General features: G+C 39.9%; 2 protein-coding genes across 2 annotated transcripts in view; one reads left to right on the forward strand and one right to left on the reverse strand.

The window, feature by feature from the left end:
* LOC134843739 (WASH complex subunit 1-like) overlaps positions 1-6,069 on the reverse strand; it is a 382,840-nt gene extending 376,771 nt beyond the window's left edge. Inside the window, exon 1 of the mRNA XM_063859994.1 lies at positions 6,059-6,069. The gene's annotated coding sequence lies outside the window, so the exon portion shown is untranslated. The remainder of the gene's footprint in view (positions 1-6,058) is intronic.
* Positions 2,881-5,519, forward strand: LOC134843740 (uncharacterized). Its single transcript, XM_063859996.1, has 4 exons — positions 2,881-3,240; positions 3,709-3,874; positions 4,165-4,384; positions 4,882-5,519. Exons 1-4 carry the CDS (start codon positions 3,141-3,143, stop codon positions 5,383-5,385), a joined length of 990 nt encoding a protein of 329 aa, XP_063716066.1. The 5' UTR covers positions 2,881-3,140; the 3' UTR covers positions 5,386-5,519.
* Positions 6,070-16,982: the final 10,913 nt, after the last annotated feature.

The raw sequence follows: 16,982 nt of genomic DNA on the forward strand, positions 1-16,982 counted from the left end.
TTGATTAACTATCAACCTCAGATCAGCAGGCTAGTTTTTGATAAAAAAGAATAACTTTCCAAGAAACGGGCAAAATTTCAAAAACTGGGACAGTTTCTCAGGCCATATTTTTTGAAAACACCGGACATAGCCACTTACCCAGGTAAGATTTAGAAAAATGCTTTTTTTTCAGCTAAACCCATAATCTCCGATTTGGCAGGGAAAGTCAAAAAGTTTTAAAATTAACAAAATTTTCAAAAAATGGACTTGTTTGAGGCCATACCTTTTTTTAACCAATTTTAGGGAAGGGCCACTTGAAAAGGTGAGAGTTCCATAATGTTTTTGTAATTGAAACCTTCATTTCTGATCCGATTTGTTCAATTAAATTTAACAAAATTAAAAATTCAAAACAAATAGACCAAAAATTCCCCTATTGAACATTTCGTAGGCCGTAAAACGTGAAGTAAAATGAAAAAAAGTAGCGAAATATGGAGGCACTTAGAAGAACAGCCGGTTTTTTATTGGTATTATTTCAATGACAATCAGTTCAGTAGATTTGAGAACAATTTAAATTTCTGCGAAAGTGCAAAAAATTTCCAACTCGACGCAAAAAAAATTGAAAGACAGCAAATCCCATACATTTTCATATACATGATTCTTTTAAGCAGGACCTAACACTAGCCAAAAATAAAGCAGCAACATAGTTTATTGGTCATTTTTTTCCATTCAACTTTGAAACCAATATTAACCAGTACCAGACGGGTTGTAATGGCAAGCAAGGAAAAATTGACGGTTTATTACCAGTGGTTCATCAATGAAGACAAAAACATCTTGTTCATTTATCTTCATCCAATATCACTTTAGTGAATTAGGCATTAACGATTTCAATTCTTTTAAAAACCAAATAAACAAAAAAGATGAATGTTTTTAATTTAAATTGTTTTTCAAATTTGAGCAATAAAATTTCAACTGCTTTCGAAAGTTTTTTTTGCCAGAGAAGCGCTACATAAGACATCAAAAACTAACATTTGATCTAGTTAAATTATCATTTTTCAGCCTCAATTGGTAATTTTATGAACACAGCAAACGTTACTCCATCGGTTTACTCGGGAATAAAACAGACAAAAAATCAAACTGGTTCCAGTCGACAAACTGGTTCCTGTAACTTTTTAAGTGCTTTAATGTGATTGATATATCACTCAATCCAATCCGATCATTATTTTTGGTGCCTGATTTTGCGTGGAAAATAAAAAAAAAATAAAACACACATGTATACAAAGTTCCTCCCCATTTTCAATGGTCGGAACAATAATTTATAGTGAAACTTTTTCTTATTCATTTTTTACAATGGAACTTTTACCTCGCAAAAAATCTGAATTGGATTCCAATGAAAAGTAAAGTTTGCGTTTTTTTTTGTTAGTCCCCGGTCGTGTACAGTGCAGGACCAACCGTGGGGGAAGTATATTTCATCCATTTCGCAGCAGTCGGTCACACCTTGAGAAGTCGAATGACACTGGGACCCCTCCAACCGTGCACGAAGAGGAATTCGAACGCATGACTCTCGTGCTGAGATACGTGTGTCTAACCCCTTGGCCACGGCTGCTCTATAGTTTGAGGTAAGCAATGCTTCGACATTGATTGTCGCTGTATGAAACACTATGATCGAGATTTTTGGTTGAGTAAAAACTTAAGGCTAACTTTTCACATAAAAACATTGTAACATTTGTGCACATGACTCGACTTTGTTGGACCAAAAGTTAGATCCTGTTTTATTCTATCCAATCATTTCTGATTCATAATTTGACACAGTTCAACCCATAAATCGACTTCGATGCGATCGAATTTTTCGCCCAATCCTCTCAGCCTGGGTCCAACATCAGACATCTTTCGACTTTTTGGGTTGCACCACGAGTCAAGTGCATCAACCCGGGAACTGACTAAATTTTGCGATTGGCCTATAACTAGAGATCATTTTTCGATAAAACATATGAGCTTGACAATTGCCAATTTGTCCAATTGAATGAAAAATTCCACTTATAAAATCATTTTTACCTACTTCAATATACTATAGCAGAATGTTCGAATAGAGTTCAACACTCAGGAATGTAACCAAAACAAAGAAAAGTTTAAGCTATTAAAATTTATTCGTCACACTAATTTCAAGTATTTCGTCCAATTGCGTCGTGATATTTTGTTTTTATGAAAAGCAAAACTTTTACATTAGAATGTTGACTGTTTTGACTCTTCTGCGGACTGAAGTTTTCATTTTAACAAAACCGTAAGATTCCAAGAAACAAAACGTCAAATTGTTTAACGCATCTAGTTTAACCAATTTTTTAACTTTTTGTTTCATGGACGTATCAGTCAGGGGCGGATCTAGGATTTTCTCGAAGGGGGATGCGGATTTTCAAAAAAAATCGAAAATTTTGCCAACTTTTTTTTAGTTCGACCAAATTGATTTTCAGAGCTCTCCCAAAGCAGTAAAAACACCTTGCCGCAGGCAAAAATTTGAAAAAAAAACAGGCCGAAAAAGGCGTTTTTAGGCACTTTTTTGAAAATGTTGACCAAAAAAGCGCGTTTTTTCGGCGCGCGCTCCCCCTTTAAAATAAGTTTATATTGGCGCAGGCACCTGAAGAAAAATTTTGGGGTGCGTCACCAAAAATGAATATCTCAAAATAAAACAAAGGGGACCCTTTGGGTTGGCAGGGCGTCCGCCCCCACCCAAAATTCGCCCGTTATAAGGAGAGCTCAGAAAATATTTTTGATCGGCAATGAAAAATTCAATCTTATTTTAAAAATCTACTTTTAACACTCGAGAAAATCTAGACCCCTCTTAGCGCACACAAGGAACCATTTATAAAAAAATTTTGATTTTTTTTGCAAGGTGACTGAGATTACTGTGTAATGATTATTGTTCAAAATTAGTGAGTTGGACACAATAGGTGGTCGGTTACTTTTATCTTCGTTTACATTTGTTCTACACAGTTTGAACCACTCAAACTTTCGTTCATTTTATGACGCACATATAGTCGAAAACTATAAGCTGAGAACAATAACTATAAAAACCATTTATCGATAATCATATTTTGCACTGCAACGTTTTTTTTCGTCAATTTGCGTGTGGGCATAAATAAATAGCAAATGAGTTAAGTGCGTGAAAAATGGACTTGGAAAAAGAAGACCGGGAGCAGAAAAAGGCGGAAGAAACAGGTTCAACAGAGGTCAACAATGCATTTCTGACAGACCCCTCGACTAATAAAGGTGTGTTTCTGTTTTTTATTGTTCGTCTGTCATATTTCAACCCACTCGGCTTCATTTTTTGGGCTCGGCTATAGGACCTCTCATAGGGAACTTCGGTCGAATAATGTCCACACATAAATCACAAGCTTCGGCGATTCTACAAACTCATTTTAAACTCACCAGATTTAGTGATCAGAAGATATAATAGTTAGGCTTATCTATTAATGAGGTAAACAGCTAAACATATCTTGACTGAGACACTCGGATGTACCGGTGAGTTCGTTGTATTATTTTTTAATTATTAAGTATTTTTAAAAATTATTATGGGCTTATTATCCGCACGTAATCAGCTTTGGTGCAACCAGTATGATGGCGCAAACTGTGGTAAAACCCTCGAGCTACTTCTAGATCAACTGGACTCACAAACCACTCAGTGGATGAGTGCCTGTCGTTAGTGTAACTTTAACTGGACTTGTTCTATTGTTCTAGAAGATTCAGAAGGGCAGGACAATGAAAGAAAAGAGGCAGCAGATCCTAAGTTGGGCGTAGACGGTACAGCTGCGGTAGTCGAGTTGGATTCGGAGGAGAATAAGGGCGAGGGTGAGATGCGAACAATCACACGACTCACAAGTACACCAGCCACATCACACAAAAAGTAGGCGACAAGTAGACTCGAAGTGTCGGCAAAAAACCCACGCACTCTGTTAACAAACAATTTTTGTGTTCATGTTATTGATCGACAAAGACCCGATTTTTGAATAGAATCTAAAATAAACATAGTGAGGTTCCAAATGGTTGGCGAACTTATTAAAGAAAATTACAAGGAAATCGTAAAACAGCAAATTGATTTTCAGAGGTACTGATATCCAACCATTCAATTGACAATTTTGACAGGGAAAAATATCTTTTGAACGCGATAAATTAAGCCAAGTATGCATACTTTAGTTCCAAATTGGTGAAATTTGACCGAGAGACAACCGATTTATCCGAGATGACGGTTCAGAGGTTCAATAACCGAATGAGCAGCACCCGAGAAGCACCCAAGACACCCGAGAGGAGTCTGGCATTCGACCCCTGCAGATTACCGGAGACACCTCTGGAGCACCAGCCGAGAACTCTCTACTTGCTCGCAACAGATACTCCCAAGAGGGCCCCGCCCATTAAGGTGAACAAACCAAAGTCAATGGGAGATAAATAATTGAAAACAGATTAGAATTTAATAAGCTGAACTCTGTCAAAGGATCGGAACTAAACTTGCTAATGCATAATCTGCTATCAATGTTTGGAATCTTTTGAAAAATTCTGCAACTGACGAAAACACCAGGAATCGAGGACACAAATTGCAAAAACATGGCAAAAAGTTGAATCTCAAACTATCAGTTAAATCTCAACTTTGAGTCTCAAGTTGAATCTCAACTTTTGCAATACATTTTTCGGCTCTTTTCGACTTTCTCATCCCCCTCGTAAAATCACAAAATAGAATACTTGGTTCACTTGATCCCGCATACTTGTTTTTATTTCGTTTAGAAAATCAAAAGTCATTTCAAATAGGCTTTTATAACTTCAGAGATCATCAAACGGAAAACCAATTTTTCCACTCAATTTGCCGAAAAAACAGTTGCGACCAAATTTTATTAGTGTTTTCCGTCAAACTGTTTTCAGGCTTGGCGAGGATACGGGGGAAACATTTACTTCGAACCGGTCAACCTAAAGAAAGCTCCCATTGGGTCCAAACCCTCGACCACAATTTCTCTGTACAACCCACCAGTGAGCCAGGAACTAACCAGGCGAAGCTCACTAAACTACAAGCTAGCTAGTTATTACGAACAGCATCAAAGTTATGAGTATAAACTACCACCTGTTGTCGCACCTGTTCATTATGACGTCACAATGATCGAAGATTGCGACGGGAAAGTCGGACGAGCGGGTAAAAATTGGGCTCACGACGAGCGAAGGTGGATGCGAGGTCTACAGTCGACAGGAAGCCTTCGGCTTTTGCCCTCGCAAGTGACGAGAAGCGCACGACCGACTGGAGGAACCAGAGTGAATTTTCGACTGGCAAATGAAGCTCTTGGCCGAACTGCGATTAAAAAGTCACAGCGCATAACTGCGTCGGCTAGCCGCTTTTCGGACGAACTGCACACAAGCTCGCCAGTAGTATTTTAGCCAATTAAAACTAATGATTTACATTGATTTTCTAGTGTTCAACACAGTGCCTTACTTCGAGCTCAAAAGTAGCTCCAGGAAAGGAATTGCATTTAATTCTATTTCTTATCAGAATAGCAAGTGTTTTCAGATTGTCTGAAAACGTTTCAAAAAGCTGGAAACATTCTGATGCCTGAACAGCTGCCCACTCGAAGCCAAATATTACAATCTAGAGCAGTGAGAACTAAAATACTTGATTAACCAGCCAAAAAGAATCAAAAACCGAAAGGAAAAATTAACAAGGATATCCAGTTGCTGTGCAAGTAGCACAGTATAATCCGACCGTTTTCATCAAAAAAAAAAATAAAAAAAACTTTTTCTCTCAAATTAGTGTCGTTTTTATTGAGTGGTGTGTTTGGAGAACTATACAATCGCATCGAAAATTAGTTAATTAAGCATCATCGACAACATTTTTCTCAAAAATGAATAAAAAACAAAAAATTTAAAAAAACTTCAAAAAATTATTGACTTCTAACTTTTTGCTCAATATTTTATTTAAAATTTTTTCTGCCTAACAAGAGCTAAATGAAACTTCCAAAACTAGTTTCTCGACCCAGTTTTCAAACCAGTTTTCTCGACACTGGGACAATTTTTTTAAAATCATTTAAGTCGTTCGAATCACGACTAGTAGGGCTTTAATAAGTTATATCACACGGCCCACTCCCATGATTATTTGTGGTACCTGATTTTGCGTGGAAAACAAAAAATAGAAAACTAAACTAAAACACACCCGAATACGAAGTTCCTCCCATTTTCAATAATCGGAACAACTACTAGACATTATTTTGTTCTCAGCAAAAATATATTACTTCGACCAGTATTGTAGTTTAAAAAATTAGATAGACAAAGTTGTATTTTGCTAACAAAATCACCGAAGTTATTGAAATGAAACGAACTAAAACAGACGAAATAAAACAGAAACGTTATTGAAATGAAACGAACTAAAACAGAACTAAAACGAACTAAATCAGAAGTTTGGAATGTAAAACATAGGAAATCGAAGATAAAGTAATGATCGCAAGTAAACATAAAAAAAACACTTACTTTGTTGAATAAATCTCAACTTTCGAATTTCAAAAAATAGATGCCCTTTCAGTTTTTTGAAATTCTAGAACGATTTATGATTGGCGCTTTTTGATAACATTAACCAAAATTAAGAAAACTGGATAAACAGGAAAAGTTTTTATTCCGCTGGACATCTAAAAATTACATTCCACTTTCGAAAGTAGAAATCGTTCACGTTTTGCTGAGCCATTTCCACGTTCGTATATGGACAAAACTACTGACGTCACTTTTAGCAGATTAATTTTAATTGAACTCAAAAAGTGCATATATAGCTAAGTGCATTCATAAATACATCAATATGTATGAATGCACATCTGTAGTTATTAGAGACCTTTATGCACATTTAACATTTCCTCCTGGAAAAAAATAATCAGCAAGACTCTATATAAAGAGTCTTCACTACGTTCATTACCCTTATAAACAAGGAAACCGAAAAAAATTGAATGAAAATTATTGAAATTTTTCAACTTTTGTGTTCCGAAGAAAACATATATCAGGCTAAAGCTTTTTGATTTTCAAGAACTGCTTATGATTGGAACTTTTTCCTTAAGTTCAAATTAACCCAATTTAAGAAAACTGAATCAACGTGTAACTTTTAAAAAGTGCGCTGGAAAATTTAATTCATAAATGCATTCTTATGCATGACTCACTACTGTCGTAATTGGAGCATGTTAAGACTTTTTCCTAAAAAAAATCCTCCAAAAATCATCAAGAACTATATAAATGAAAATCACTTTGTTCTTATAATCATGAAGTCTATGAAGTTGATTTTGAACTTCTTGAAAAGCTTTATTCAATCTAATATATAAGAACCGTAAAACAAACATTGCCAATAGACAGTTGGAAAAAGTCCATAAACGCCAAGTAACAGAAAAAAATACTGGATATTTTTAAAGTCCATTTTCCAATTTCATGAACTTTCGAAACTAGAAGTCAATCACGTTTTCCGCGAACTTACCAATTGCGCTGTTAGACAGTGGAAATTGCCTCCTTTTAAAAAAAAATTAACTGGGCATACTGAAAAAAGAATCAAAAGTCAATCGCGAAAATTCAAACTTGAGCGTGGATAAATTGCCTAAAAAAAACAAAAATCATCACGAACTATATAAGAGTTTTCACTACATTCGTTGACTCTTACTATAAAAATGAAAAGAATGTATATTGTTGCAGCGCAAATTTAACGAGTATAAATGCAGCATATAAAATGAACCAAAATATAAATGCATATAGGGACAGTAGCCGAGCGTATACAGGGTGCGTCCCGGCGAGTTCGGCGCCGGTTCGAATCCCGCCTAGGTCACTTCCTTCCGAGAACTCAAATATGCTCCGAACTTGATGGGACGCTACGTAACCAGTGTCGAACTTCCCCCCCCCCCCCCCCCTCCCAAAAAAAAAAATCTATGTTAAACGTCTTTTCGCTCTAATTTGGTTCAGCCTTTATTAAGGCTGACCTGCAAAAAGAGCAATTTGTCTCAAGGACAAATTTTGGCCATTTAGCAGCTTGCTTCGAATTATCCAGATGTTTATGGCCGATGTTAACAATGATAAAGTATGTTAAAAATATCGTTATGCTACGAAATCTCCGGAGTTATTTTGCCGAAAAAATGCTCATTAATTCAAGTGTTTAAAAACCTTTTTTTTACGAATTGTGGAGATTGACGCGCACATTTTGGCGCCCCAAAAGGGACATTTTTTGTCTTTAAACCCCCCTTCAAATTATCATTCTTTGTCCCCATTTGACGACTTCTCAGAGCATTCTGACCGACTTCTGAGCATTCTGACGACTCAGAGCATTCTGACATCTTTTGACGACTTCTCAGAGCATTTGACGACTTATCTGAGCATTCTGACGACTCAGAGCATTCTGACATCTTTTGAAGACTTCTCAGAGCATTTCGACAAATCGACCTCCCAATCACCAGCTTGTTCTGTTGAATTCGGTTCGGCTGAAGTCTGCAATTCGATATAGGCTGAACTTTTGTCGGCAGCCAAAAGCATCACAGGTTTCTCGAACTCATCAAGGGACTTGACGAACAGTTTCAGTGGTTACGAGCAGTTTCAGTGCTTTGCTTCAGTGGGACTTGTGAGTGCAGTTGTTCAGACTCGTGAGAGAGAAACTTCCGGTGCCGAAAATCTCCAGAATTGTCAAAAACTGTAAGACTAGTCTAATTTTTACAAAACATTCTTTGCAATAAAATTACGTTCCATGTGTTAATGTGTTATTACCAACTCAAAGCAAGCTACAAGTGGTAATTTTCCCGATACCACACATTTTTGGGTAATTGAGAACGGATTGAAAATCCAGAAAAACGGAACAGACAAAGGTACTAGATCATTTTTTTTGATAAATTTCGCACTCGAACCCTCTAACCGTCAATTCTGTAGAAAATTTTTGATAATCGTTAGTTTTAGGTCGTTAAAACCACACAAAAATCAAAAATTGTTGAAAAACTACAACATAAAATCCCAAAGTTTGCTTATTTATCCGATTACCACTTATGTTAAGTGGTCTGGGTAGGCAGTATCAGGCATGTTCAGTTGAGTTTTTTCATCCTCATGTTTCTTCCGCGTGGTTGTTGGAATTCCACCAATTTGCCTGAAACCCCACCTCGTTGGTTAACTAAAACTTAAGTTGCCCTCTCCAACGCATCTGTTTACCCGCTCACGCATTGTTTCTGTTTTGTCGCAGTAATGTTAAGTGGTCAGCTAGGGTGATATTAAGTAGGTTAAGTTGAATTTGTTCATCCTCAGGTTTCCTCCGCGGGGTTATTGGAGTTCAACCGACCTACTCAATTCCCAGCCCCACTGGTAATTACCGCCGCGAATAAGGGCTCTTAGCGTATGGTGCTCATACTCGGGGCCAGTTCTCTAGACCACGCGCTCCGTAAACTATCCGCACCGTCTCAAAAGCGCGTACAAACAACAACCGTAGTTTGAGTACTGGCCGTAAACTATCCGCACCGTCTCAAAAGCGCGTACAAACAACAACCGTAGTTTGAGTACTGACCAACTTAAGAGCCTTCTTTTGAGATACAAGGAAAATATTACCGCTATTGTATACTGTCGCCGCAAAGGTACGGACAATATAGAAAAAGAGTTGAAAAAGACAGTTATTCTCGTTCTTAACATAGTTGAGGATTTTATCTCAAAGCGAAAGGCCAAAGGACAAATACTTATCGAAAAGTATAAAGAGCTGCATCAGCCCCCTTCCCTTGAGTTGAAGACCCTGTTGTTACTTAAACGATACAGTGCTGACCTAAGTACGCTGAAAGCTAAGAAGAAGCGGAACCGTTTGTCGCCTAAAAATCGTAGGGCGATTCAAAATAGACTTAAAGCGTTAAAACTTCAAGTTACTCGCCCTTGTAAGTTATTGACGTATTAAAGTTTTTATTGGATTTACTTGACTGAAAATAAAGTATTTTCTGAGAAACATTTATTTCTGAAATTATTAAGCATGGAAGTTGAATTTCAGAAGAAAATTAAGAAGTTGTTTGAGAGACGTAGCAATCTCAAAAACGAACTTTATAAATGCCACGAAATTATTAGGGAATACATAGAGAGTCAGAGTCGTTGCTCAAAAATTGATACCTATATTGAAAAATGAAGGAACTATATAGAACAAGCGGTCGAGGTAAATAATGAGTTGATTGATATGGCTGCAAAAAGTGCCAACCCCGATTAATTGATACCGGCACAGGATATGTGGCTTCATAAGTTGACGCAAAGCAACGATAAAGTTTCGCAGGAAGCTATCACATATAAAACAAGTTTTGAACCAATAACAGAGCCGGACAACATAGATAGCAGCTCAAAAAGTTCACATCATTCCGGAAAAAGTGAAAAACCACAGTCGCATAAAACAGATACCCGCTCTAAGTTGTCACATCGAAGTAGCCAACATCAGCAATCGGGTTCTCAGAAATCTAGTCGTTATATCACCCCTCCGTCGAAAACACCTTCTGAGAAAAAGCGCGATTTAATGCTTTTAAAGAAACAACAAGAGAAGCTTCAGAGGCAGGCAAAAACGTCATTGAGGCTGAAAGAGCAGCAAAACAAGATGAAACAATATTTTTTAGAACAACAAAGCAGTTTAGAGTTGGAAGAATTGGCTGAATAACACAGGAAAAAACTGGCAGAAATTGAGTTTAAAGGGCTTGAGTTAGAAGATGAGTCGCGGAAATCAGCGAGAATGCTGAGGGAAGTGGTTTAATTCGAATCTCTCCACAACTAACAATAGACGAAAATGATCGTACGCGTCACTGGGTCGAATCTGTCGACCACAATCAGCCTGACCCTGTTGTAGTTCCCAATCAAGAGCAGCACGTTCGTTCGGCAGCTCCTGAGAAAACTTATCCTGCATTAACAAATTACATGGTCTCATCAAGTTTTACAGCAGTGAATAATGGCCAGGCAGCTTCTAGTGATCCGGGATTGTATTTCAGTAACCACATTCACGGACAACGACATAATTTGTCGAATTTTGTCCAATCTCAGATTTGCGTTAACAATCCAGTAGGGTTACTGCAGGTCATTCAACCTGTTTCTGATAATTTGCCTCAGCAAACTTTTTTGTCCACTCATCCAGTGCTAGGTAATCCAAACACAGGGTCAGTAGTCACGGTAACTTCTGAAAACTATTTTGCTCCAACAACATCTACAGACGTTCCTTCTGGTGTAGCACCGTTCGTTCCTGCATCAACAGCAATTAATCAGGTTTCTTTAAATCATCAAACTACAGGATCAGCAGTAGCTGGCTACCAAGCACCTGTAATCCCATCACAACATATGGGTGTACCCATTAGTAGTTATAACTTTTCAAGTGACCACTATAACCCTTATAGCAATTCGTGGAGACCAGCTATTGCTGCCCCTTTAATGTCAGCTCAACAAGACTACGTTCCTGCGACAACTGTTTTTTTCCGCAGTAACTCCGATTGTTCCTCCGAATAATTTTGTTCCTTGTACAAGTGGAGGGACTGTGTTCTTTGCGCAGCCTGAAAGTTTTTTACAGGCTTATCAACCGTTCGTTCCTGATTATCACGGTAATTCTTCGAAATACCCAGCGCCAACTCCCGGTAATTCACCTGGTGCAGACGTCGAGCGTCCACTTTCGACACGAGAGTTGGTTAATATACTCATGCACAACCGAAAAGATCATCTCCCTGAGTGGAAGCTGACACAGTTCGATGGCAACCTACTTAATTGGCATGAGTGGGTTGGACAGTTCAGATCGACGGTCGATTCAGCCATACTCAGTGACGATGAAAAGCTTACCTATCTGAAAACGCTCGGAGTGGGTAAAGCAAAATCCGCAATCGCTATAGCTATAGCAATCGAGTATAGCTATAGCGGAGTACTATATAAAGACGCATTAGCAACTCTTCAAAGAAAATTCGGGCAGCCGCATGCTGTAGTAGGGGCTCATCTCGATAAATTTAGTAATTTTCCGCCGCTGAAAATGCATAACTCGGAAAATGTAATGAGCTTTTCCTCTACAATTTCTGGACTTGTTGCCGTATTCAAGTCTCTATCTTTTAACGACGACCTGAAAAGTGTTAACTTACTGAATCAAGCTGTCAGTAAGCTTCCCCCAAACCTTAAGGAGGCATGGTCAATGCAAACCGTAAGACGCCAATGGCATCGACCAACTCTGCTAGATTTCAACGAATGGCTTAAAGAAAAAACGGATGGTCATGAGAGGCTAAAAACAATTAATTCTAAGCGTAAGTCAGAAGAACCAGTGAAGCAAAAAGTAGGTACGAAAGTGTTTGCTAGTAACGCAAAGGTAAGTGATAAGACAAAGGAAAAACCAAAGTTTCCTCCATGTTCTGTATGTAAAGGTCAACATGCTCTTTGGAATTGCGCCGTATTCGAAGAGAAAAACGCTACGCAACGAGCGAAGCATGTAGCCGAACAAAAACTTTGCTTTGCGTGTTTACACAGCAATCACAGTTTCTGCAATTGTAGCAAGGCCAGAAAGTGCCCCAAGCCAGATGCGACGATGGCTAATGCCCTAGTTCTTTGCGATAGTGCTTCCACGCACTCATGGGTATTCGCTGATCTCGTAAAACGTCTCCATTTGGTTGGTACTCCCGTTAACATCACCATAAATGGATTCAATTCCACAAGCTTGATGAAAACTCATCAAGTAAGTTTTCAAGTTTCCGCCGAAACGAATAATAGTGAATTTTCGTTTTCTTTTCGAGCTTATGTTAAGGATCATATTCGCATTGGATCGGATAGCATAAGTATTCCTGAATTACAGGAAAAATACCCGCAGTTGGCTCCGATAAAACCTATACATTATAAGTACGAGGAAGTCAAAATAATTTTTGGACAGGATTTCTAACATGCAAAAAGACCCGTTGAGTACCTTCTGGGGGAGGACTCTATTTCACCGTGCGCCGTACGCCTTCCGATAGGTTGGGTTTTAAGTGGTCCGCTACCGCCGTCCTTCATGTCGAACTCGTCTTGCTTTAAGTGTGTTGTCGAAGACATGTCTCTTGCGGACCAAATTAAAACTTGGTATGAGTTGGAGTCGTACGGAGCCTTCAAGCAAGTAGATGCCCGTTCTGCCGCCGACAAACGCGCTTTGTCCGTTTTGAAAAATGATACCTTTCACGATGGTGAGAGGTACATTGTACCAATGCTTTGGAACGATAAAGAAAGTACTTTACCGAAAAACTATTTTTCCTCCTTAGCTCGTATGGAGCCTCCCGCCACAAAAAGCGAAGAGAAGGTTGATCTTCTTCACGGACTCCAGACTGTAATTAAAGTCTTTGGAAAGAAGGCTAGATAAAGATCCGTCGCTCCGTGAGAAATACGCCGAAACAATTAGAGATGATATACAAAAAGGATATGTCATAACCGTTTAGGCGCACGAGCCCAAATCACGAGCCGATCGTGAGTGGTATCTCCCGCATCACCCGGTGTTGAACCCAAATAAACCAAGTAAGGTTCGCCGAGTCCTCAATAGTGCATCGAAGTGTCATGGCGCTTCCTAGAACAAATCTCTGTTGGTTGACCCGGATCTCCTTCAAAACCTCATTTTGTACTTTTAAGATTCCGTCAGCATAAACACGCCGTTTCAGCTGACATTGAACGGATGTTTTTACAGTCTGGAGTCCGTGAAGAAGATCAACCTTCTCTTCGCTTTTTGTGGCGGGAGGACCCCACATCAAGTGTGGTAGTTCACCAATACACGTGTCACATTTTTGGTGCTCGTGACTCGCCGACTTGTGCGAATTTTGCTTTGCAGAAGACTGCATCGGTTCATCAAGCTGAGTACCCCGAAGCTGCTTCGGCTGTTGTCCAGAAGATTTATATGGATGATTATCTGGATTTTTTTCAAAACAGGGATGACGCCTTGGAATTAGGCAGGGATTTAATTTCGCTGCTTAAACTAGGTGGGTTTCGTTTGACAAAATTTGTCAGCAAGGTGCCCGATGTAACATACGCTCTTGATCCGGACAACCGTGAGTCCAATTCCTCTGTTAAAGATATTTATAGGAGTCCAGACCAGTAGTCGCATGTTCTCGGTCTTAAGTGAGATCACGTAAGATACCTAAGTCGTTAGTAGAAGGGTTGATCGTCCACTAGACAAAGCAGCCACCCAGCGTACCGTGTTGAGTTTTGTTTCCTCTGTTTTTGATTCAATTGGATCAGTGGCCCCGTATACCGTGAAGAATCGCCTTCTATTAAAAGATATCTGGCGAATCAGCGGTCAAAAATGGGACAATGATCTCCCAGAGGAAATCAAAAAGCAGTTCCTTGAGTGGCATTCAGGTCTTCAATTGTTAGGTTCTCTGACAATACCTCGTAACTATTTCACTGACGCTTTCGACCGAACAGAACTTCACATGTTCGGTGATAGTTCGCAGGTTGTTTTCTGTGCCGTCGCTTTCCTTCGTGCGCGACTTGCGTCAGACCGAATTAGCCTTTGTCTTTGGCAAAGCCCGCGTTGCGCCTATGAAAGCGCTATCTATTCCAAAGTTAGAGCTTCAAGCGGATTTTTTTACAACCCGTTTAAAAGAAGAAATTTTGAAAGGTCTTACTTTCAAAGTTACGGATATTTTCATGTGGACAGATAGTACCACTGTTCTTCATTGGCTTAACTCCTGTAATAAACTACCCGCTTTTGTTGGTAATAGCACTGGTGAGATTCTGGAGTCTACCACCACTGATCAGTGACATCACATACTTAGCGGTGATAACCCAGCTGATACCGGAACACGAGGGATTTCTTCGGAAGCCCTCAAGGAAAGCAGCTGGGTTAATGGCCCTAGTATACTGAGGACAATTGATTGGCCGTTCAAGCCCGATTCAAGGGTTATTGATAAAATAAGACTCAAAGGACCTTCATGTGATATCAACATTTGTCTGGAAAAATCGTCAAATTTCGTCGTCGATGTTTTGACAGAAAAAAATCTTCCATTCGGAAAATGGGAGAGATTCAATTCAATTGTAAAATACAAACGTACAGTAGCATTTTTGTTAAGATGTCTGCCATCCCATAAACATTTCCGGTCGAGTATAGTAGAAATTACCGACCCGTGTGAAATGGACATTGCTGAACAGAAGGTCATTTACCTGTCCCAGGGTGAGACATTCCCTAGCGAGCTAAAACTACTAAGATCCGGTAAAGTTATCACGAGGAATAGTCGGATCGCCAAGTATTCGCCGTTCATTGGACCAGCTGGCATCCTTCGCTCAGCTGGCATCCTTCGCTTGGCTAATTCCGATTTCGATAGCAAGCATCCGATTATACTTGATGCACGTCACGCGATTGTTCGTTTATTGGTTAGACACTTGCATGTTAGGAACTTCCATCAAGGCTTGGATTACAAGCGTGCGGTGGTTCATTTGAAATACGTTGTGTTAAATTTGCGATGGTTGCTGCGAAACATTGAAAATACTTGCGTTGCGTGTCGAAAACGCAAACCGTAACTCCCACAATGTCTGATCTGCCCATTGAAAGGCTGGGTTACAAGCAACCTCCTTTCTCTAACACAAGTGTCGACTACTATGGGCCGTTCCTAGTTCCGATCCGGAGATGAACGGAAAAGAGATGGGTTTTTTGTTCACCTGTCTCACTACTAGAGCGGTGCACATTGAGCGGTGCACTACTTTGGGCCGTTCCTAGTTCCGATCCGGAGAAGAACGGAAAAGAGATGGGGTTTTTTTGTTCACCTGTCTCACTACTAGAGCGGTGCACATTTGGTCCCCTCTCTCGACACAAGCTCCTGTGTTATTGGGGTGGAGAGGTTTATTGCACGTCGCGGTACTCCGACTACCATCATGTCCGACAACGGCACGAACTTTGTTGGCGCTTAGAAAGAGCTCTTAGCTTGCGTTGAGAGTTGGAACAAGCTCGCACCCGCTGTTTTTTGTCCAGAAAGGGGTCAAGTGGAAATTAAATCCACCCAGCGCACCGCACCATGGTGGCTTATGGGAGCGATTAGTTCGGAGTGTCAAGCGTGTTTTGTATGACATTTTAGGCAACAGAAGAGTAACTGAGGAGGTTCTAAGAACCACGCTGTGCCTTGTTGAGCCATCACTTAACGCTAGACCGATAACAGCCATTAGTTCCAATCTGCTAGATCTAGAGGCGTTGACCCCGAATCATTTTATCCTTGGTCAACACGCAGCGAGTTTTCCGTCGCTAAGTTTCGAAGAAAACTTCGAGCATAAGAAGCGGTTCGCCAGAGCGCAAAAGTACGCTAACGCAATATGGACACGGTGGATGCGGGAATACATTCCTTCCCTCAATAAGAGGGCAAAGTGGCACAACCCATCAGACGTTAAGTTGAAAGCCGGCGACTTGGTTTGGGTCATAGCCTGACACTCCACGTGGACATTATCCACTCGCACGTATCGTAAGACTGCACTATGGCAAGGACGGATGCGCGAGATACCCCGACATAAAGACCGTTACGAGCGAACTGACCCGCCCGACCGTTCTTCCTTGTTTAGGGGTGGAGGATGAGGCAGCGCAAATGCAACGAGTATAAATGTAGCATATAAAATGAACCAAAATATAAATGCATATAGGGACAATAGCCGAGCGTATACAGGGTGCGTCCCGGCGGGTTCGGCGCCGGTTCGAATCCCGCCTAGGTCACTTCCTTCCGAGAACTCAAATATGCTCCGAACTTGATGGGACGCTCCGTAACCAGTGTCGAACTCCCCCCCCCCCCCCCCAAAAAAAAACCTATGTTAACCGTCTTTTCGCTCTAATTTGGTTCAGCCTTTATTAAGGCTGACCGGCAAAAAGAGCGATTTGTCTGAAGGACAAATAATGGCCATTTAACAGCTTGCTTCGAGTTATTCAGATGTTTCTGGCCGATGTTAACAATGATAAAGTATGTTAAAAATATCGTTATGTTACGAAATCTCCGGAGTGATTTTGCCGAGAAAATACACATTATTTCAAGTGTTTAAAAACGTTTTTTTTTACGAATTGTGGAGTTTGACGCGCACATATATACACCGGC

The sequence above is a fragment of the Symsagittifera roscoffensis genome, chromosome 4, assembly GCF_963678635.1.
Source record: "Symsagittifera roscoffensis chromosome 4, txSymRosc1.1, whole genome shotgun sequence".
In the NCBI taxonomy this organism is placed as follows: domain Eukaryota; kingdom Metazoa; phylum Xenacoelomorpha; order Acoela; family Convolutidae; genus Symsagittifera; species Symsagittifera roscoffensis.

What these genes read in the sequence shown, in the direction of transcription:
- LOC134843740 (XM_063859996.1), top strand. Translation starts at nt 3,141, where the DNA reads ATGGACTTGGAAAAAGAAGACCGGGAGCAGAAAAAGGCGGAAGAAACA. An exon ending in CCAGCCACATCACACAAAAA is followed by an intron (nt 3,875 to 4,164) that starts GTAGGCGACAAG and finishes TGCATACTTTAG; the next exon opens with TTCCAAATTGGTGAAATTTG. An exon ending in AGAGGGCCCCGCCCATTAAG is followed by an intron (nt 4,385 to 4,881) that starts GTGAACAAACCA and finishes AACTGTTTTCAG; the next exon opens with GCTTGGCGAGGATACGGGGG.